Source organism: Callorhinus ursinus, unplaced genomic scaffold, assembly GCF_003265705.2.
Source record: "Callorhinus ursinus isolate GAN/ISIS: 27379988/994484 unplaced genomic scaffold, GSC_fseal_2.0 scaffold8, whole genome shotgun sequence".
NCBI lineage: Eukaryota > Metazoa > Chordata > Mammalia > Carnivora > Otariidae > Callorhinus > Callorhinus ursinus.
This window is the reverse complement of record NW_027397070.1, coordinates 13,727,472-13,750,983: the sequence shown is the minus strand read 5'-3', so window position 1 is coordinate 13,750,983 and position 23,512 is coordinate 13,727,472. Positions and strand designations below refer to the sequence as shown.

The 23,512-nt window shown below is 40.3% G+C and overlaps 1 protein-coding gene across 2 annotated transcripts in view; it reads left to right on the top strand.

Annotated features, from left to right (window-relative positions):
* SLC25A21 (solute carrier family 25 member 21) overlaps positions 1–23,512 on the top strand; it is a 471,007-nt gene that overhangs the window by 409,559 nt on the left and 37,936 nt on the right. For both annotated transcript variants that reach the window (XM_073895108.1, XM_073895109.1), the window contains 2 exons: positions 14,440–14,506; positions 21,320–21,379. In XM_073895108.1, coding sequence (XP_073751209.1) covers positions 14,440–14,506; positions 21,320–21,379 — 127 coding nt within the window. The remainder of the gene's footprint in view (positions 1–14,439; positions 14,507–21,319; positions 21,380–23,512) is intronic.

Sequence of the window (23,512 nt, the reverse complement as noted above, 5' to 3'; positions counted from 1 at the left end):
CTGAGAAGCAAGTATTTTTTTTAATTTTTTTAATTTTTCAATGTGTAGTTTCTGGACCTTCTACATCAGAATTAGGGGTAGTATTAAAAATACAAATTATTGAACATGCACTCAGACCCACCAAATCCAAATCTCTGGAGGTAAGGCACAAGGATCCTTTTTTTCAGGAAGGGGAAAAAAAAACCTCTCTCAAAATTCCCCTCAAGTTTCATTGTTTAGAATTCGGTTGCATGCTCGTATCTCATACAGTAACAAGCTAGGAGAATAAGACCAGGTGATTAAATCAATCATGCCAGGGTTGGAGAGAGTTCTACTTCCCTGAGCGCATGGCCCCAAGGGTGTGAACCCTAGAGTTAGGTTCTGACAACGTGCAGAGGAGATGTAGCCTATTGGGTGGGTAAAAATGAAGTTTGCAGCCCTGACTTGGTCACTGATGAGGGATAATAACTCACACGAAGCCTAGGGTTCTTCTGTTGCCATTTCCTGAAGTCTGCTCATGTTCGCTGGATCAAGTATCCCAAACTTTCCTCATTAATAGACATTTTGGTGAAGTCTAGGTGATTCCGAAGAAACCAGGAAGAATTGACATTTGGTAGGAAAGTGAAAAAGATTGATCTTGGAATAGTTCAAAATGCCAGCTTCAAGTTTCTATTCACAACACTGCCAGACTGAGTCAGTGGGAATACAATGCATTTGTTCTTTTGTTCAACAAATATTTGCTGAGCACCCTATTATATGTCACCGGGTCCTGTATTTAGCCCTGGGGATACATCAACAAATAAAATAAACAAAAGCCCCTGCCCTTTCCTCATAAAGCTTGCAGCCTAGTGAGAGCAACAGAGAATAAATAAAACAAGTAGATAAACAAACCATAAAGCACATTTGAAGGGTATAATTTCTATAAAGGAAAAGAAATCAGGCAGAAAGGATAGGTAGTACTCAAGGAAGGGTGTCGAAATTCTAAATAGAAGAGAAGTAAGGTCAAGCCTCGCTGAGAAGGTAATTTGCTACGGAATTTAAGGAGATGAGTAGCGAGCCATGGGGATATGTGGGAGAAAGGATCCCAGACAAGAGGCAGCAAGTGCACAGGTCCTGGGATGGGAGTGTGCCCGGTCCCAGGAACAAGCAGGTCAGTAGGGTTGGAGGGGAGTGAACCAAGGATGATGTGGAATGTATCATGCAGTATGGGAGAAGCACATTGCCTGAGGCCTTTGAAGGGACTTGGGTTTTGCTCTGAGGGATATGGGAGGACACTGGAAGTTTGGGACCAGAGGAGTGATAACTGTCTACCTTTTATTTTAATAGAATTATTCTGTCACTGTTTGGAGAATAGAGTATAAGGAAACTAGTTAAGAGCCTATCACAAGTGAGATCTGATCAGGGCTTGGACCAGAAAAATAGAGATGAATAAGAGAAAACAAGAACTCAAGTATATGCTTTCCAAGTTTCTGGCCTGAGTGACTGGAAAGATGGAGTTGCTATTAACCGATCTGGAGAATGTTGTGGGTAGAGCAAGTTTTTGGAGGAAGAATCGGGAATTCATTTTGAACATCCTAATTTTGACATCCCACATACCTATCCAAGTGGAGATGTTGAGTAGATGACTGGAAGAACTGGAGATGTATGACAGTTATCTACATAAAGAGGATAATTACATTAGTAGGACTGGATGACATCACCGGGAAGAGGTAGAGAAGGTCCAGAAACTAAGTCCTAGGATTATATTCTGCATTGTTTTTTTTAAATGTCTTGAGTTCTATGTAACTTATCCAACTTGTAGTTTCCTAGGACATTGACTGCAGGGGTTCGGAAAATAGTTAACCCTTAATAACTCACTGGCGATAATGTGATATGAAGGAAAATTTTTTCAAAGCTATCTGGAAGACTGTGCACATGCATGAGTCCATAAAGTACATATGGACTTTTACTTATTGCATCCAGAAAGCTTGGTGACTAACCATTTAACTTGCGTTTAATAAGTTATGTGAGAATCCAGGCACTTAAAAAACTGGTGTAAGGGGCGCCTGGGTGGCTCAGTCGTTAAGCGTCTGCCTTTGGCTCAGGTCATGATCCCAGGGTCCTGGGATCGAGTTCCGCATGGGGCTCCAGTTCCGCATCGGGCTCCCTGCTCAGCAGGAAGCCTGTGCTTCTCCCTCTCCCACTCCCCCTGCTTGTGTTCCTGCTCTCGCTATCTTTCTCTCTGCCAAATAAATAAATAAAATCTTTAAAAAAAAAAAAAAGACTGATGTAAGGGACTGTGGATGACAAAGGAGGCTACAAACCTTGGTTCAGTTATTCCTCCATTCAAAACCCAGCATTTTAGCCAACTAGGCAGAGACTGGGGACTGAGCACTAAAGACACAGTCACAGAAGGAGCACGAGAGCAGAGGTGGAGCGACATTTCCCAATGGATTTGACACTGACTCAACCTGAGAACACAGACTCAAGCATAGTGCTCAAGAGCAGGGGTTTGGGAGCCAAGTAGACTTATGTTCTTATCCCAACTCCTCCAGCTGTTTGACTAGTGGGAAAATTGCTAACGTCTCTAAGTCTCACTGGTTTTGCCTATGAAGCGGAAAGTGTGAGATCTATTTCATGTAAAAATTGAATAGTATAATAAGTGTAAAGCATTTAGCCCAATGATTGCTATTTTTCTTTCTAAAGTTTCTCTCAGGAGTCTCAATTCCATTAGAATTCCAAGCTGTTATAGTACTATTCTTTTGGAACCTAATGTAGTGAAATGAATATAGTACTATTCTTTGGAACCACATTGTAATTTGTAACCTATAAAATGTTCTGGTCCAAGGCTTTGTTCTTTAGGGTTTAGACAATTGTTGAGTTGCATTTAACTCCAATACCACTAGGGGGCACCTCAAGAAATTAATTTTGGAGCCTACCGTAATAACTGGCAGCCATAATGAGTTAATGACGACTGAGACACCCAGGCGCCCCGAGTTAATGAATTTCTAAATGTGACTTCCACTTTGGGAGTAGCCGGCTCAGTGCACTTAGTACACAACATCTTGGGCCTCAAACATGTATAAATTGATTGTAGCAGAATTCCACAACAGGGCGTGAATTCCTAAGGTACTGCGTTATACACCTAGGTAAGGTTCTATTTGTGAAGGACATCTCTGAATTCTGAGGCTTTCCGCCCCAGCTGTGGTCACACATAGCCCTGCTAGGTCAAGCTGTTAAATCGGTCTACTTATTTCAACAAACTACCAACTCATTTTCATAAGCACTTGTAGAGAGAGCTGACGTTAAAAAAAAAAAAAATCTCTATTCTGGCGGTACTGCTTTGGAATTAATTTGCTCACCTTTTGTGTCAATGGTTTTTCATGCTGGGTAAACAGCTAACATATGGTTGAGCCAGAATTCAAACCCAAGGAGTGTGGCTCCAAAGCCCACACTCCTGCCCACTATATCATATTGATTTACTGACCGGTAACATCAAAGTAATGCTAAATGCCAGAAGGTGGTGATAAAAAACAGGAGTGGCCATTGTCAAGCAATTTATAACCTGGATTAAATATGGTAATCATGTGTACAATGCATACTCTATTCAGTTAAAAATATGCAAGTCATTCAGACTATTAATATGGATCGTGTCTGGGTCATGTCTGTGTACATGGACCTATATACAGGCTTGTATATAGTATAGGTGTATATGCGTAAGTATATTCAGTTCTCATTTGAATATAGTTATATTCAACATATGTTATTGGAGTGTTACTGTGTGCTACGCACATAACGTAAGATGAAAGGCAACATCTTGGTCAAGTATTGGGGGCAATTGCAATATCAAGATATTGTCTACCATCTCAGAGAAGACTTCTTGGAGAAAATTAAGATCTTAATTGGCATGGGGACAATGGGACTACGTATCAACATTTGGCCCTAGAAACTCACATTTAGCCTTGTGCTTGGAACAGAGTATATTGAATGGATGAGTGAGTGAATAAATGAATGATAGTTACTTCAGGAAAGGGAAGGGCAGAAATTAGGAACAGAGGAGGTAAGGAAAAAAAAAAATGGGGATTGGTGAGAGGATGGGATAGTAGGATGAAGCAGGGAATCCCCTCAGTGGGCCATGTTTAGCAGAGAGCTGGCTGGTGAAGAACTTTTGACTCCCTGATCAGGACTTTTTTCCTGGCTTTCAGTCTCACTCCAAGAAATAGTGTTCCTTCAGTTGGTTTTGGGGTTTTGTCTGTTCGTTCGTTTGTTTGTTTGTTAAGTCCTTTTCCTCATAGATGCCATCCACACAAGTGAAAGACTGCCCTTAAATGATTCATATTTCCTAATGGAAATGTGTTTATCTTTATAAGCAAGGCAATCTGCTGTCACTGAATATTAATACACTTTTTGTATAGTCAGCCCCAAGTAATTCTCTTCACTTACAGATTATTGGAGCAATTAACACCACACTGTACCCAAATTATTTACTTCAGTCACTTCTTGAATACCTTTTTTGCTTTCTCTTTCCTTACCGTTTTCCATCAGGGTTCTGGTTCTTATATCACGCTAATGCCTTCCTTGGGCTGAGCTATGCAACATGTTTAGTGCATTGAGCACACAGCCAATTTTCCAGGGAATCGAGCCATAGACCTACCTCCTAAATGATACTGACAGCTAAACTAATTTTTCTGTATCTTAGAAAATCAAAGTTGTAGTTTACTTTAGACATATCAACCAAGTTTAATTGACGCGGTAGACTCCCACTCGAAGCTCAGTGAAAAACTGGTGTTCAGGGAAACTTTAAAGAATCCCTCCATACAGCATATAATGAAAGTGGCATGGTTTGGGCTAACAAATATATCCAAGGACCAGATGCAGAAACTTAGTTCAATTGATTCTCTGTAATGAGAAATAATAATTATATTGTTTGTGCCTGAAGACCTGATAGGAGTTGAAGGAGGAAAAACTTGTGTTAGTCTTATGTTACAACGTTAGCTAAAACTTTTGTTGGGTTGCACTTCCTTGAAGTTCAGTTGCTGGTTTTAAAAAGCCAAATCTGTGTCACTTGGTCTTTTTAAGCTGTTTTTCCTTCCTTTGAAGGATGCATAGTTTTCCCTCTCTCTTTTGCTTACATGGAAATGGCCCCAAGATGCATGCAATTTTGTGAACTTCAGATTGCAGATTCTATGTAATTCAAATAACAGAGCCATGAAACTCCACTCTTTCATTTGGATTCCGTGAACCACTGAGACTTGTGGAGTAGAAATGATGTCAGAATAATGCCCTAAAGGTGTAGGGTCACGGCCAGAACTCTGCCTTTGGATACCACGACCTATCAAGCTATAGGAGCCTTGCACTCATAACCCAGGGCTGAGAGCCGCCCTCATTGTTTTAATTACAGAGTTACAGCATGTGGGTAAGAAACTTGGACTTGACAATAGCAGAAGAAAGAGGATATTGTCTGCCTTCAATCAGCTTTGTATTAGGAGATCCTTAAAGGGAAAATTATGTGAAAGAAAGGAGGAGGAAGAAAACAAACTAGCAGGATCCCTATTTCAATGTAATTTGGAGAAAATGACTGATTTGGGTTGGTCATGTTGCCAGAGCAGATGACTCAAGGCTTCCAAATAAGAAATGGAAATCAGGAGGATGCCTGAAGCCTGCAAGAAGAACAAATTGTGAAGATATGATTGACTATAAGGCTTCAAAATCAACTGTACCAAAGATGAGCTTGGATCATTGCCCAGAACAGAACTGAATGGTGATGTTCATTTAGGTTCTGACTGTTGAAACAAAATAAAATGTAGTAATTGTGCTCTGTTAGGTACACAGACGTGTTAATGCTTTCCAATTTCCCCAACTGGGGATCTGGTGTCACTTTCCCTGTCGTTCCTATTTCATGCTTCACCGGTGAGTATTATTGCTGCTCTGGACACTTCTTGAATGCCAGGTTTTTGGCAAAGAACTGGGATCCAGGTGAAAGCATCCTTCTCAGGCTGCATGTGAGTGTGCTGCAGGTGGCTTTGAAAATGGCTTTAGAACTTGGAAATCATTTCCTTAATTGGCCTTTTCAGGCTTGGATGATGTGCACCTCGATCCTGGCATTCAGTGTTACAGTTGCTGGACCTCGGTTATGAGTCTCAGCAATTTGGGCCCCAGAGCACTTCGTCTCTGACAACCAGGAAAAGCCTCAGTTTCCATTGGCAGCAGAGTTGGTGGGAAGACATTTTATTCACGGTTTTCTTATACTCATTTTCTCAGTAACCTATCAGTTGAGTTTTCTGACAGTCTTTCTGATGGACAACAGGGTTTAACTCCCTCCCAAGGCTGGTTTTGAAGCAACTACATCTTTCCCTTTCTCCTGGGGGGCCGCAAAGAAGAAGAGATTCCACGTTGTTTTTCCTAACACCAAAATCCTGCTTACTAGCCCAGCAACTTCGGAAATTTCCCAGCCTGCCTCTAGGAGCAGTCCAGTTGCACGGTACAAATGACTTCCAAACAAACATTTTCTACATACTAAATTAGAAAAAAAAAACAAAACCAACAAGGGGGTGACTCAGAAGGAAAAAAAGGAGGGGCAGACAGAACATGTGATTTTTCCACTCCTTTTTGGTTTCTTTACCTGAGTCAAATTTTGAGAATGTTAAGCGCTGTCCTGTCTACCCACTATTTACCACAAAGTCTTCAAATTTCAGTAGCTGACTGAAAGCCAGTAACTTTTTTTCAGCCCTCCAAATGGACTAAAGATGTTGTCAGGTACAAGATGTTTAATTAAGGATCTGTCTAGTCTCTTTGGGCGTCTAAAGTTTGGACCTTAAACAAGGTAACCTAAAATTAGACCCTACTAATGAGAGACAGCAGGAGGCTTCTTCAAGAGTTCCACTTGCCATAAATGAACCACCAAGATGGGACACAGACTAGAACTCAAAGGAAATTCCACATCTCCTTCCTTCTTACAATCAGCATCTTTTCATTGATTGGTCTATGACCTTGGAGCCACTCAATATGTTAAAATAGCTTCACACTTTAAAAATGGGGGTGGGGGGAAATGAGGGGTAAAATTATTTTGTGAGCTTTGGCACAAATCTGTATTTCAAATAAGCTATGTATGAGCTGTGTTTTTGAGTGAAGAACACGTGCAATGCAGTTTTGATCTTCATTTTATAGATGTACATAAGTAATACAAGGCCTGTTTTGATTATACAATGAAAAACAAATGTGATCCAATATTGTAGTACTCTGTATCTACTTATGTTTCTGAACAACGACTCTCATTAGTATATGAACCACCATTAATGGCTTTGGAGACCTGGAACTCTATCCTGATGTTTGCTTATGAGCTATTCCATGTGTGGTTTGGGGTTCTCTCATAGATAATCATCCTATTAGGACAGGGTTTTAATGTGTGATGGGCTCCTGAAAGAAATAATCTAAAACCGTTTCTCAAAATGGTTCTCACAGTCTCCTTCTAAGTGCTTTGCTTAACATTCAACAACTCCCTTCACTATAATTATGACTGAAGATTTCTAACTTAAGGCTTTTTCAGAAATGGGGGTGTTAAAGGCTATTTGCTAGTGAAGATCAAAACTACGTTGTGCATGTTCTTCTCAAATTTTTTTAGCTGTTGGTTAACAGAAGACATAGTTGAAAGCAACTCAGATAGTAAAGATGTATTTTTAATTTCACCTAACCAGGAATCTGGAGGCAGATTGCTAAGATTGACTAATTCAACAGCCCAATAGTGTCACTGAGATCCAGGTCCTTTCCATCTCTGTCCTGGCCTTCTTTGGTTTGTGGGCGATGATATCTCATCTGACCGCAGGACACAGGCATCTCATGCAGATAGCACAACAGCTAGCAAGAAAGAAGGACTTTTCTTTCCGTGGGCCTCTTTTCCTTGGGCTAGTAATCCAGGACTTCCAACATATAGTCCCTCTTCCCACCACTGGCCTCATGGGCTGGGTTTGGATCATGTGTCCATGCATGTGACAGGATTCACCAGCAAGGGAATGGGACCACCATGACTGGCTTGAAGAATGCTCTTTCACCCTTGGACTAGCAAAGGGCTTTCTTCCCTGAGTACAGGGCATGGTGAATACCTGCACCCCCAAGGAACAAAGAGGGATATCTGTTGGGTGAGCAACCAACAGTGCTCCCCATTGACTTTTTTTGGATAATAACAGTTTTTACTTTAATATGTAGTATTCATATTTCAGTGTTTTAACATTACTGAAGTATTGTCTTTCTCCCACACTGACAGTATTATCCTGGTATTCCTCTTAAGAATAAAAGTTATCCTGGGGGGGAAAGTATTTATCCTTGGGCCTACTTTTTTTTTTCTCATTCTGATACAACTAGAAAATACTTAACAACCCAAAAGCTTTCACAAAAAAATGATCTTGTTCATCTCAGCCCAGAGTAATCACTTATGCCCGTAGTGTTTCACATTACTTTAAAACAGAACTGAATGGAAATGGGACTAGAAAACTGATTTTTGATCACCATTTCTGACTTTTCCTAAAATAAGAAGTGATAAGACATTTTTGCAACATACAATAACTTTTCAAAAGTGTTTATGGAAATAAATTTTTTTTAAAGATTTTATTTATTTATTTGACGGAGAGAGAGAGCAGGAACACAAGCAGGGGGAGTGGAAGAGGAAGAAGAAGTCTTCCCGCGGAACAGGGAGCCCTATGTGGGGCTTGATCCCAGGACCCTGGGATCATGACCTGAGCTGAAGGCAGATTCTTAACGACTGAGCTACCCAGGCGCCCTTGGAAATAAATTTATTTCAAGAAAAATTCCAATAGAGCATAGCCCAGTGGTCAAGGACATGGACTGTGAGGACAACGGAACTTGATTTGAGTCACTGTCCCCTGTTTGGCAGTGATTGACAGTAGGCCTCACCTACAAAGTGAAGAAAATAATCATTCCAAAAAGAAAAAAAAGAAAATAATCATACCTCTTCAAAAGATTGTTGTGAAAGTTGAAGGAGATTAAAATATGTCCATATGCCTATATACATTTATTCTTTTTTATCTTTATTTTTTTATTTTTATTATGTTATGTTAATCACCATACATTACATCATTAGTTTTTGATGTAGTGTTCCATGATTCATTGTTTGTGTATAACACCCAGTGCTCCATGCAGAATGTGCCCTCTTTAATACCCATCACCAGGCTAACCCATCCCCCCACCCCCCTCCCCTCTAGAACCCTCAGTTTGTTTTTCAGTGTCCATCGTCTCTCATGGTTCATCTCCCCCTCCGATTTCCCCCCCTTCATTCTTCCCCTCCTGCTATCTTCTTCTTTTTTTTTTAACATATAATGTATTATTTGTTTCAGAAGTACAGATCTGTGATTCAACAGTCTTACACAATTCACAGTGCTCACCATAGCACATACCCTCCCCAATGTCTATCACCCAGACACCCAATCCCTCCCACCCCCCACCACTCCAGCAACCCTCAGTTTGTTTCCTGAGGTTAAGAATTCCTCATATCAGTGAGATCATGTGATACATGTCTTTCTCTGATTGACTTATTTCGCTCAGCATAATACCCTCCAGTTCCATCCATGTCATTGCAAATGGCAAGATTTCATTCCTTTTAATGGCTGCATAATATTCCAGTGTGTGTGTGTGTGTGTGTGTGTGTGTGTGTGTGTGTGTGTGTGTGTGTATACCACATCTTCTTTATCCATTCATCTGTTGATGGACATCTTCACTCTTTCCACAGTTTAGCTATTGTGGACATTGCTGCTATAAACATCGGGGTGCACGTACCCCTTCGGATCCCTACATTTGTATCTTTGGGGTAAATACCCAGCAGTGCAATTGCTGGATCGTAGGGTAGCTCTATTTTCAAGTTTTTGAAGAATCTCCATACTATTTTCCAGGGTGGCTGCACCAGCTTGCATTCCCACCAACAGTGTAGGAGGGTTCCCCTTTCTCCACATCCCTGTCAATATCTGTCGTTTCCTGACTTGTTAATTTTAGCCATCCTGACTGGTGTGAGGTGGTATCTCATTGAGGTTTTGATTTGGATTTCCCTTATGCCGAGCGATGTTGAGCACTTTTTCATGTGTCTGTTGGCCATTTGGATGTCTTCTTTGGAAAAATGTCTGTTCGTGTCTTCTGCCCATTTCTTGATTGGATCATTTGTTCTTTGGGTGTTGAGTTTAAAAAGTTCTTTATACATACATTTATTCTTAACAGAGTGGCTAGTACATAGTAAGCTTTTGACAAATTTTGACTATTCTTACTTATATCAATATCAACAAAAATCCATAAACATCCAAGTTCACATTTTCCTACATAGGATAATTAAAACCAAATTCACAACTTTTAGAAATAACAATTTTGAGAAACAAACTGAGGACTGCCATCTAGTTCATACCACCTTGTTATGGGAGGTCTTGCATTGGTTTTCATGCCTTTTCCAAAGAGTTCTCCAGTTGGCTTGATATTGGTCAAAACTTAAAGCCAGAATGGTGGCTTTACTGTCTTTTCAGGGATAAGAACTGCTATTAATGCTACATACACATTAGAATTAGTTTCCATTCATCTAGGGAACAGACTGGATGTGTCAGTCTGCTTCTTGAAAAGTAAGCAGGATAAAGCATGTTGATATGGGTGTCACAAATCTCTCAACTTCCCTAGTTACTGTCCTCCTCAGCCACATGCTCTGTATTTCAAGCCAAAACTACATGAAGGCAGAAAAATTTGGCAGAGTGAACAGTGCATGTGGGTATAAAAATTTGTTCTTTAGCAGAAAAAAGAAAAGTATCTCCTTCATAAAACATGACAATTCCTTTTTGTTTTTAAGAATCTGTATGTCGTACTTTACCTTAGGAAGGCTTCCAGTAATTATCTAATCAATCAAGAAAAGTAGCTCGTCAGCTTGTGCCCTTGCCCACCACATTCTCTTCCTCGAATTTTAGGTGTGACTCTTCTAATTGGCCCAAGGGCCAATCTTCACTGACAAAAAGGCTTTTCGTGGGAGAGGGTGTGGCACGGAGGTCCTGTGGCAGCCACTTTGACTGTAGGGGCTGTGAGGCTTACTTTCTGGATTCAGGACTTTGGGTTGTCAAGTAATAAACCCAACTCAGAATTATTTAGGTGTAAAAAAAAAGGAATTTATTCTAAGTGATATTGGGTATCTCAAAGAATGAAAAGCAAAGGAAAATGCCAATATTCAAGAAAGGTTGAGATATAACTAGGCGTAAAAAATTGCTGGCAGTAGGGTCATACACCCAGTATCAGAACTTCTCTTCTCCATTTTGCTTCTGTGTTTCCCTGAATGGTAGCTTCCTTCTTTTTTATCACTGCAGATTGACTTTCTCCAAATGACAGACTGTCCCTGATATGCTAGCTTTCTGTCTAGCTATGCTAGAGCTTCAACCACACAAAGCGAGACTTGACTTTTTCAGTTCTAATTCCCAAATCCTGGAGAAAAACTCTGCTAGGTCTAGCTTGGATCAGATTGACTGGGGCAAAGAGACAGAATACCATTTGGATCCATCTGGTGAGGTGCCCAATCAACCAACTGCCTACAGGTGGTATCATATTGTACTAATGTGTTGGCTCCAGTGTTTTAAAAAATTGGGTGGGGCAGTTCTCAACAGAAGAGGTGCTGGCCTGACTGTTCTGTAGATGTCCACTATTGCAAGGATATATTGTGAAAACAGTGCAAGGAAGTAGATCTAGGTTCCCATTTTCAAACAAAGACTGCCTATGGTCCTTGAGAATTTCCCATTAAAGCTGTTCATTCACTGTTAGAAAGTTCAGGATGGTGGGATGGCTGGAGGCGGTGGCAGGGATTTGGGGGCTGCGGGGGGGTGGGGGGGGATGATTACACATGAAAGGAACTGAGCAGAGAGAAGGGAAGGAGGGAGCATCAAGGAAGCATCGCCAACTTGAAGCAGAGGGCTCTGGACCTCCCAGCTCTTTTCAGATTAAATCCTTATGGTTCTCTCAGCTGCCTCTCTTCCCTCCTGCCTTACACCTCTTTTTAATATTTTCTCCCATCATTTTTAAAATGAAGACCTTCTGTGTTACTTAGAAGATTTCTGTCCTTCTCCAGAGAAGCAGTGCTCTACTTTAGGCAGAAGTTTGAAGTTAAGGCAGATTTTGTCTCTTCAGGAAAGCACTTTCCCATATCCTCCTTTATTTTTCTTAGAACCACAAAATCTGAGGGTTGGAGTAGACCGATCTTGAGGGCCATCAAGTTCATCCATTGCTGTATACATCCCATCTCTGGCATCCATCACAAGTGGCCATCCAGACTGCTTGACCACTTACCATGAAGGAGAATTCATCATTTTTCAGGACAACCTATTCCATCTGTAGATAATTCTATTGGGAGTACTTCCTTATATTAAGCTCCTACTGTATCAATAACGTGTCTTCTCTTTTTTTTTTAAGGTTTTATTTATTTATTTGACAGAGAGAGAGAGAGATAGCAAAAGCAGGAACACAAGCAGGGGGAGTGGGAGAGGGAGAAGCGGGCTTCCCGCGGAGAGGGAGCCCGATGCGGGGCTCGATCCCAGGACGCTGGGATCATGACCTGAGCTGAAGGCAGACATTTAATCATCTGAACCACCCAGGAGCCCCAATAATGTGTCTTTTCTTGTTGCTTCCATCTGTTGGTCCTAGTTCTACCACCTGGAAACAAAGGGAAAATTCGAAGCTCTTTCCTACATGCTCACCTTTCAAGAGATCAATCACGTTCATCATGTTTCTCCCTATGACTGTTCTTCTCCAGGCTGAGTGACTGTTCTTCCTATAACTGTTCTCTGTTGTATGGGACTTCAAGTACCTCTATGATTAAGAGGGACACTCGGTTCTAGAAGCTTTAGTTATTTAAATGTTCTTCTTAACTTTTTCCCCAAAAACCAGACATAATCTTCCAGATATGGAAAAATCAGCACAGAAAGAACAGAACTAATAAATCTTTCATTATAAATATAGAACTTCTATTCAGATAATCACATTTATCTTCTGGGAAGACCGAGCCTATGCTTAGTCACTCTTATGCTGAAAATTATGTAATGATTAATTTATAATGAAATGTAAATGATAAAGAGTGGTGGTATTTGAATTTTATAAGTGAATTTCAGGCATTAGTAGTTGAAATTGGAATGGAAAGGAGGTGGGAGCATGAATTCCCATAATTCTTCAAATCATATGTCTGCTAGCATTATCCATTAAGTCAAAAGTACTGGGTAGAGTAAGCCCGTATCAGGGCATCATTTGATTCCTTTCTTCCCCTTTGCGAAATCAACATGCTTAACAAATGTTTGTGTCCTGGTTACATATCCACACACAGAGAAGACTCTGGGGTAAGCATACTAATGCACACTTAGCCCTCAAGGAGGCAACAATTTAGAAACTATAAAACAAACCCTTTGCTTCCCTAACTGAAGTGTGCTTTGTAAGCCAGTCAATCAAGGAAGAGCAAGAGATCACCACGTTGGATTGGGTGGCACAGTGGATTAGTGTATATAAATTCTTAACTTGTTCTAGAAGCAGAACCCAATTTAAGGAAGTTGGAGTGAAGCTTGCGGGGTCGGTCAGAGAAGCCCCAGCTCCATGTTAAACGGACATCCTAAAATACAAACACATTGAGTCCTGCCTTTTTCTGTAGTCACTTATGGGTTCATCCGGAACAGGGTGGACAAATTTAAAATTTTGAATCTTAAAATCTAATATGAAATAAGTGGTGACATTTTATGAACCTTATCATAAGCATATGGCACTCGTTCTCAGTTTTGTTTTTTGTTTTTGTTTTTGTTTCTAAAAACATTTGAGTATGTGACAAGCCCCTCAACATTGGCATTGACATTCATCTCAGGCCCTGTAAGACTGCATATCAGCAAGGAAGTTTGACATTTCTTCTGCCAGCAACGTATGTCCCTGACCTTCTGTCTCCATCAGGGAAGTTAAAAAAAAATCATTACTAACTCAGGACAGGGCTGGGAGCTCAGTTTCCATAGTCATAGAGCTTGTTAGTGTCTTTGTGTTAGTAGAGCTGAAACTAAGGATTTGTGCCCCTTGTTAGCAAGAAAGTTCCAGTCTGTGGGCTCAGGTCTAACCCTAACCTCATTTGGCAACAAGGGAGGAAGTGCAAAACTGTAGACAGCTTGAAGCTACCTACCATACAACTGAGAAAATAAATTCAAGATCCCTTAGAGTGAGGAAGGTCAAGTTCATCCTTTAGGTATAACTCATTGTTGTGGTTAGCAATGTACCCAGGGGATTCCAGTCGTGGTGCCATTTATTCTTCTGAATTTCGTAGTGCTAATAATTGTGAAATTCATAATCTCTGCACTTTAGAATTAAAACAAAGGAGGACTTCATGATTGGTGTGGTACATTGAATAATTGGGGATACTTTAAGATTAGTTGCTTTATCTATAAACAAAAGCAGAATTACCTGTTTCCTGATTCCTTTACATAAAATCTTTTATTTCTCCAATAGATTGTTTGGTTTTTACAAGGGGATTCTGCCACCAATCTTGGCTGAAACACCAAAAAGAGCAGTGAAGGTAAGCATTGTATACCTTTCCACCAAGTGAAAATAGACTGCAGTAACAGCTTCACCCCTAAAACATCCCACAACAAACTATGGGATGTTAATGTGAATTAAAGATAAGAGAGTGAAAAATTTAATGTGGAAATTATAGCATAACTTTTATTATAATTAAGCCAGGTCACTCTCTCAAATATTGGTTTATGGATTTTTTTTTCAGGTAAAGGCACTCCCTTCTAATGAGGAGATTATACAAAAAGTACGGTAGTGAATGAAATTCACATAATTGAACCGCAGCAGCCACAAAATAACTTGGACCTTTTTCTCAAAGCAGTTCATCAATTTTCCTCGGTAGTAATAATTATTAAAAGAGAGAGGGAGAGGAGATAAGGGAAGAGTGGTAGAAAAAACTATTTCCCTAAATCAGTTCCATTTTATGAACAAAGCAAACAAAAATACACTGTATTTCTTTGTATATGATTCTCATATAACACATTTACTTGGAATGCTAACTTCATTTCCTTCCCTACCCCCTCCACCCCGGTCTCCTCTGTTAAAATTCTCTACTCTGGTTTTTACAAAATTATTACTTCCACTATGTTGATTTCCATTCTTTAACCACATAACTATGGGAGTTTATGTACTACTTGCTGGTTCAGTATCTGGATAGGAACACAGAGATCTGGCAAGGACCTCCAGGGAAGAAAGAACTAAATCGGATCACTCTTTTCTATGTTCTCTCGAACAGAAGTCCTGATCACAGTGACTCTGGCTGTCAGTGCCCCCTCCCCCACACCACTGACTTCACCAAATATGGCTTTGTCTTTCCATTAGAAGGATAGCATACACTTAGACTAAAAGACTTCCTTTCCAACTAATGACATAAAGCTTTTTTCAGATACTTTACTCAATTTGTATTCCCAATATTCCTGAGAAGTAAGATGGGACAATTTCTATACTTTTGCTCAGTGAGTTAAGAGGTAGACTAAGTTAAATTTTATGATAAAATAACCAACATGCACAGACACCATACTTTTACATTATGTCAAAATGGTAATTTAATAGGATTTGATTCAGGTCTAGAATTCAGAAAACAAAGCTTTAAAACATACTTTCTCTATAAATTCATCCCCTTTGTTGCCATCGTTTTTGTGATTTTATATTATTACTTCAATACAAATTTCATTGTAAGGATCTGAATCGCAGGAGAGAATCTGGAAAAAGTTCACCAAAGTACACAAGAGGGCTGAATTGAATTATGAAATGGCCTCACTTGATAAAAGATTGCCCAAGTAAACAAACAGAGCAGGGTTCCTTTTCAAAAGGAAAGTCACTTTGTCTCCGTGGAATAATATATTCATTTGTTCAGTGTTTTACACGGATAAATAGAGTAAGTTATAATTAAAGTTTTTCCTGGAATATTTTTCCTTACTACTATACATTGGAGACAATTTCATTTCAATTTGAAGAGGATTAAAGTTTATCAGTGTTGAACAGTCTTTTATGTAAGGAAAAAAAAAGTTGAGCTTTACAAAACTGAGTTAGTCTCTACTTAAGAAAAAAGCAATGCTCACTGCCAGAGCAATGGTTAACAGATGAACTTTTGGGCAACTGGATATGGTGTATGTGTCCCAGACATCTTGTTTCAAGTTGATTTTACCTTAAAATTATTGAGACATATGGTAAGTGCATTGGCTTTTTAAGTATAACTTGGAGTTAAGTGTATCTTTGCCAGATGGATAGCACTAGTTTTTCAATACAATTTATGAAAATATTCATAGAAAATTTTATAGATATTTATCTTAGAGTTTGCGAGGAAAGTGATCATCTGATTGTAACAATTTCATCATCATAAAGTGCTTCATTGTATGGCATCAAAGTTTACTGCAGAAAAAATATTCAGAGACCATATATATGTGTATGTATAAATATACCCACGCATACATACATCTACATGAATGTATGTGAATATGTGTGTGTGTGTGTGTGTGTGTGTGTATTCCTTGGTACTGACACTTCAATCACAATCATTATTATAATCAGAAACAGACAATGTGAAGTTTTTCTGCACTGTATTCTTTGAAATGAGATTCATCATTAAAATAAGACTCATTGATGCTAAATAAATGAAACTTCCCCCTTCACAGATTAAGACAGAATTAGTATCGCAGTTAGCAAAAGGAAATAAAGACCTCAGAAAGAGGCCAGCTGGCCCTTCAGACATGGGAGGCACCCCTTTCAGGGTTCCTGGGTCTGGTCTTGAGACTCACAGGTCCAAAAACAGCATTTTTCCGTGGACAGACTCTCCAGGACTGCCTGATGCTAACCAGACGCACGGGAGAGTAGGAATTGTGAAGGCTATTCAGCACCCTCCCTACACCTGTCATGGTGTCTACACACACTAGATGCTCAATCGATGTTAGATGCACAAATGAAACGTAGAGAAAGAAACAGAAAGAAAGTGTCCTGACTTATCACAGGAGACATTCCTCTCCTAGTACCCAAAATTCTCACATCTCCTATTCAGTTTCTGGAAGACCAAGACTTCCATTTCCAGCCAAGGTAGAGTAACAGAGCCCAGATTTACTCTCCTGCCTGAAACGGCAACAACAAAAATGAACAAAATATATGAAACCACAATTTTCAGGACACTGGACGTCAGACAAGGAAGGGCAAGGACGGGGAACAAATGAGAAGAGCTCTATGGTTTGCCCCCAACTTACTGCCTTGAGAGGCTTTTCCAGACCCCAGGCATGCGGGGGAAATGTAAGCAGAGCCCAGTGTACTCCCTGGGTTGAGACGGAGCTGACGGGCTGGAGAGGACAAGGCAGCTAGAGTTCACAGGACAGAGGTACCGGATAGGGGAAAGCTGCACAGAGAGAGAGCTCCTAAGCTCTTCAGAGGGACCCCGTAGATATTCAGCTGAGAACCGAGTGCATGCACGTGAGGAAACTAGCAAGGCCTGGGAAAGAGCTGTCCAGAGCATTCGGGGGAACAGTGCTTAGCAAGCACGTGGGGCCAGGAATAGTACCTGCTCCCAGGTGTCACCCAGACAAACTGTACTGACCTCCCCCGCCTAACCACAGCCTGACACTTCTCCAGAGACCACAAGGCTGGTCCTCCTGGGGCAGCGCCTCTCCCTAGGTGAAACAGCCAATTTCTAGGTTCCAGTAGATAGGTTATATATGGCACAGTTCATTTGGATTCCAGATTTTATATTCAGGATTCCCAAACCTTGATTGAATATGAATGTTTTCAAAACTCTTTAGTCACATATCTTAAGTATGACTTTGGGGAGGCAGCTTTATTACATGTTGAGCCTCCCAATTTTATCCTTAGAGTGTAACTTCATATCTCATATGATAGGGTGCTTATATCACATCTATGCATTGATCAGTGTTGTGGATGAGAAACTACTGAGAAATATCATGTAAGCCATAAAGGAGTAGTGTTGTATAGAGAGGAATTAAAATAACAGCTCATCTACTCATGCTTAAGAATACAGTTCTGGTATAATGTCTTCTAAGCTTTGAGCATGGGAGACATTCAGTAAATATTTGTTGAATGAATGAATGAATGAATATTTTTTAGTAAATATTGGTTTCACACTAGAATGATGACATTTACATTATTTTACTATTACTGAAACTCCATTTTAAAAGACTTTACCTTTTCCTTCTTTCTAGAGGGGAGGGGGGTAGGGGGATGGGTTAGCCTGGTGATGGGTATTGAGGAGGGCACGTTCTGCATGGAGCACTGGGTGTTATGCACAAACAATGAATCATGGAACACTGCATCAAAAACTAATGATATAATATATGGTGATTAACATAACAATAAAAATTTAAAAAAAAAGGTAGTGTCTTATTTATTTGAAGCACTATTTGCTTATTGGAATATATGATGATAATATTTTTCATGACTTTTGAATTCAGTACACTAACAGTTCATCACTGTGACTTACGGGGCTTCTTTATTCCCAGGAACCTGAATCATTTCATCCTAGGCATTCGCCAAAAGCCTCCAACAACACTGCTGATGAGTACCAGTCAGCTAATAGTAGTTTGGTTTTTTCACAATTTTAGAGATGGAATAGGAAAAGCCTAGAATTGCCCCAACACAGAGACTTGGAATTCCCTGTGAGAATTGCTACAATGACAGGCCAAGTGCCTGTCCCTAGACTTCTCCCTTGAGATCCCAGTTTGGTCCTTAATCCCTTGTAACCACAGAAAGTCAGAAATAAAGAAAAACAAAAATCAAAACCGCATCCTCACACTGGAAGAGAACAAGGTAGTGAGGTCCATCCATCCCAGAACTTCCCTGAACTCAGTATTCAGTGTTTCCAAATGTAGGTCATGACCTATGAGTCATAAAATCAATTAAGTGGGTCACTAGATGTAATGGGTCATGGCCAGAATGTTTTTCATGAAACAGAATAGAAGCATAGTGCATTACACATAGTGAGGGGGGAAACACTGTTTTACAGCAATGTTTTGTTTCAGTTATAAATAAGTACAAGGGTACACTGCATTCATGCGTGTGTGCATGCGTGTGTGTGTTATGTCAATACTTTTTACATAGATTGTGCCCAAAAGGTTTGAAACCTTCTGCCTTGAGGGACTCTGGGCTTCCAAAGTCAGGGAAGGCAAGAAGACCTCAGCAGCAAGAAAACTCTAGGGCAGAGAATCCCAAACTGTTAACAGTCACGGCTCAGCAGTGAGCAAGCATATGTCATGGTTAAGAGCATACACAGGCTTTGCAGTCAGTCCTTCTACTCACTAACTGCAGGATATGGATCCACAGAATGAGAATCCTGATTGTACTATAACCTGTGGTCTGATGGCGTTGTACAGACTCAGTGCAGTAGCACCTGCAAAGGCCTTAGCATGTCTTCTGGACCACCTCAAGCTATCGTGAGGGATACAAGTAACTGTGGTTCCTCTATTAGCCCAAAGTGAAGAAAGAGAATGAAAACTAAGATTTTCTCAAAGTCCTGTGTCAGGCATGTCAGAAAATCTTACTTAAATTCTGTTATTTAAGAATATTTTGGAAGGTAAGTTTTGTGTTCTTGAGGGCTGGAAAGGTCAGGTGACTTGCCCAGGCTTTCACAGCTAAGTAGCATAGCCAGGATTCAGTCCCAGGATTGCTCCCATCAAAACCCTAGCAAGGTGATTGTCAAAGAATAGTGATGATAGTGACCATAAAAATGAAGAAAAAAAACTTATCTGTAAAGCCTAAGACAGTAACACTTTTCCTCCCATGGTTAATGGTTTCACCAAAACGGTGGTGGCCACTGGTGCTATTTTTTTTTTTTTAACACCAGGAGAGTTTCAGAGTTGACACCATCCACTAGAATGTTAGATCAAGGAGGCAGGGGTTTCTCTTTGTTCACTGCTGCAGGAGGCATCCAATAAATATTTGTTGAATGAGTAAATGAATGAATCCCTGATTTAGAAAAGTCTACATCTGTAGTTGAGTTAAAGAAGCATGGCACAAAAGTTATTCCTGGGTCTTTAAAAGAATCAAAATCTCTGCCCAAAGACTCATAGAGCCATGGGCACCTGGGTGGCTCAGTTGGTTGGCATAAACAGATATGCGTACCAAAGGCAGTCGCCTTTGGCTCAGGTCATGATCCTGGAGTCCCGGAATCGAGTCCCGCGTCGGGCTCCCTGCTCAGTGGGGAGTCTGCTTCTCCCTCTGACCCTCCCCCCTCTCATGCTCTCTCTATCTCATTTTCTCTCTCTCAAATAAATAAATAAAATCTTAAAAAAAAGACTCATAGAGCCATGTCGACTTAGAACTACCTCTTTCTAACAACAGAGTATTATTTGATCCCCAAATCTGCTTTTTTTCTTCCCCCCTCTTATTGAGTTATAAAGTAATAGAGAAGAAGATATTTGAGACCATAAAGTACCCATGCCTTTTCTGGGGCCTTAAAAATCAGGCCCTAGCAGGACCTAAGATTGTGCCTTATCAATGACATTGGCAGCTTCTACTAACAGAGCGCCCAGAAGCAAAACATCATGATCAAGCAAAATTGTTTCCCAAAATACAGAGTACAGAAAGAGAGGAGAGAGATGTATTTGGGGCACATTACATGAAGTCTGATGAGATTTGCCTCCATAGAAATTTATTTGCAGAGAAAATTATATGAAATGTTACCTCATGAAAGGAACCTACAAAATCTTCATCAGATGTTAAAGGAAGGAACCAAGCAGCTCTCTTTCTTCGTGAAAGGAGAAAGGTTGAAGACAGTCTTGCTTTAAGTCAGGACGGACTAGATGACCTCATTGGGTCCTTCTCTGTTTAACCATGGCACCTTCATCATCAGTGAGTGTTTAGAAACTCCATGAAACAATGGAGATACAAAAGTATATGTGCAAGTTAAAGATGAGAAGGGGGTGTCTTTTACAAGTGGGTTAGAAAACTGGGCATTCACTGGGAAAGCAGCTCACAGAGAAAACATAGGAGACCAGAGATTTTGGGTCTCTCTGCCTATAATTTTGAATCACTGCCATAAAAAAGAAGTCTATTGATGTCTGGGGAAACTGAAAATGGTCATGGTAAATGGAAGCTGTATGGTTCATTTACTGCTATAAAGGATTCCATCAGCTCTTCTGTAGGTTATTATAGTTGCATTTGAAAATGTGAACGTTCAAGTAAGGCCCACTAAGCAACTACCCAAGATGAGATTAAAAACTGTGTTCGATGGTTTATCATTTTTCTAAAATGCTGGTTAATATCATGATTTACTAAAGAAATTTGAGTCAATTAAAGGGTTTGTTGCAGGAAATTGTTATAAATCTCTGGGTTTGGTTTGGTTTCACAGTTTTTCACCTTTGAGCAATACAAGAAATTGCTAGGATATGTGTCACTGTCGCCAGCATTGGTAAGTGAGAGTATTTATTATACTTAAGTGTGTGAGTTATTTCATAAACCAAAATCTGGAAACAAAAACCCTTTTGATTCCCCAAGCCCAACTACTAAAATATGAATTCGAGTTATTCAATGTCCAGCTACTTGTTGAAAGCCATCTTCCTAATAACTCACAATTTGGCTATTTTATAGCTCCCAGTGATGAATTTATGATAACAGTGATATGTGTGGAAAGACCCATATGAGATATGGTCAAGAATATAAAATAAAGAGTACATTTGTCAAAGATTCTGTGAAAGCCAAAACATGCATATGTTTACATACTACGTACTGTGCATATCTGTTTATGCAAAAGTCAGTATGCCTAAAACATTTCCTAACAGGTCACTTTTCCAGCTTTTGCTCAAGCTGTAGGAAATACGGGACTTCAGGTCACACTGTAGGCAGATGCAGACTGAAGGACGTTTAGTGGCTGAGGAGAACAGCGATGCTACAATAACACATCTCAGCTGTTACATGGAAATCGCATGGTGATGTGAACATGGCTCAGTGCCTCTCTTCTCCTTCTTGGTGACTGCTGCTTTTCACAAGACAAATTAGAGTAGCCAGATGGCTTCTACAAGTATGTGTGCAACAAGAGCCCGAGAGAGAGAGAGAAAGTGCACTGATTTCTCCCTCCAAATCTGAAAAACAAAACAAAGCAAAACAAATGACACATTGGCCTTCCAACTGACAGTGGGCCTCCCAGCCCCTAGAAACGTCCTCCGGTTTACCTGCTGCAATGGACCTCAAAACTCAACCAGAGAGGCAGTGTTCTGAGCTTCAGCTCTTTCGTTACTTAAGTTTTAAAGGTTCACTTCGGAATATTTACTCTGCCCAATAGACTGTCCAAGAAGAAATATCTGTTACTTTTTAAACCGCACTTGCCCCTTCTCTAGGAAGGATCCTGCTAAGAAACTTCTCTCCCAGACTCCTGCCTAAACAAGGTGACTGCAAAATAGCCTTGTACGGTAGAAGTGGCAGCATGGGTCCTAATATTAGCTCAGATTTTTTTTTTTAATGCCTCACTGTCTTCTCTTAATGTCATTCTCAACTTTGAAAACATCTTGGTTAAGAGAGGATTAAAAACTTCCTAGCAAAAGACAATAAAATATGGTCTCCAGAGGCCCAGCTGGCTGTTCCTGTGTCGAGCATTGGTACCATGTGAGAGGCTGCAGGCTTTTGGACTCGTGAGAATTAAAACAGAAATGCATTTGGCCACTCCAGCTACTCTAACTGAATGCATGCAAACTGTAGACAGTTGTTCTCTTTCCTTGAACTCATTTATTCCAGTTTCTTTTTGATACAGCTAGACACTTAAAGAGCCCTTAAATGTCCCCTGGTGCTGGCACATGAAAAGCCTAGGAGGCTGGGAACCCCACTGTTACCGCTGGTCTCTGGAATCATCTAAGTAATGTGATCTGCTGATAGCTGATCAATTCTTTTGACAAGGGACTGCTGAACACTAGTTCTGACAGCAAACATAGCTGAGTTTTACAGAAGAACAAAAAAGTGAATTACTTGGAAGATTGCATATAGTAAGTAATAAAAACCTGAACATCTGGATTTTAGCTTTCCCAGTCAGAAGAGTTTTGGACGTGTGTGTGTGTGTGTGTGTGCACACACGTGTGCACACACACATGTTTTGGCTTCCATGATGGAAGTCTGAGATAAATGAATAAAATATTTGGTCTGTTACCCTATGCAAATGTGTTTAAAATCATAATGAAGGGGCATGAAAGGAAAACATGATGAATTACTCCCTCTCCTTGAATCCGTATACTATCCCATTATTCCTCTGCATTTTTATGTGCAACAGGACCAATGGTTTTTGTAAAGCACTTCACAAAGGCCTTCACACGTTGTTTTGATCCTCATATGCGGTAGGGAGATTAGATAGCATTGTTCCATTTTACAGATGAGGAAACTGTGGCTTATAAAAGGCTGAGTGATTTAGACACAGAGTTGCAGCTTGCACATGTGGTGCCTTTGTGTGAATTATGCAAAGTTGCCCTTTCCCCTGGCAGGTGCCTCTCCAGGGCTCCAGCTTGGCAAGTGGGGTGCAGGCGGGACCTCAGCCTACACACACACACACACACACACACAC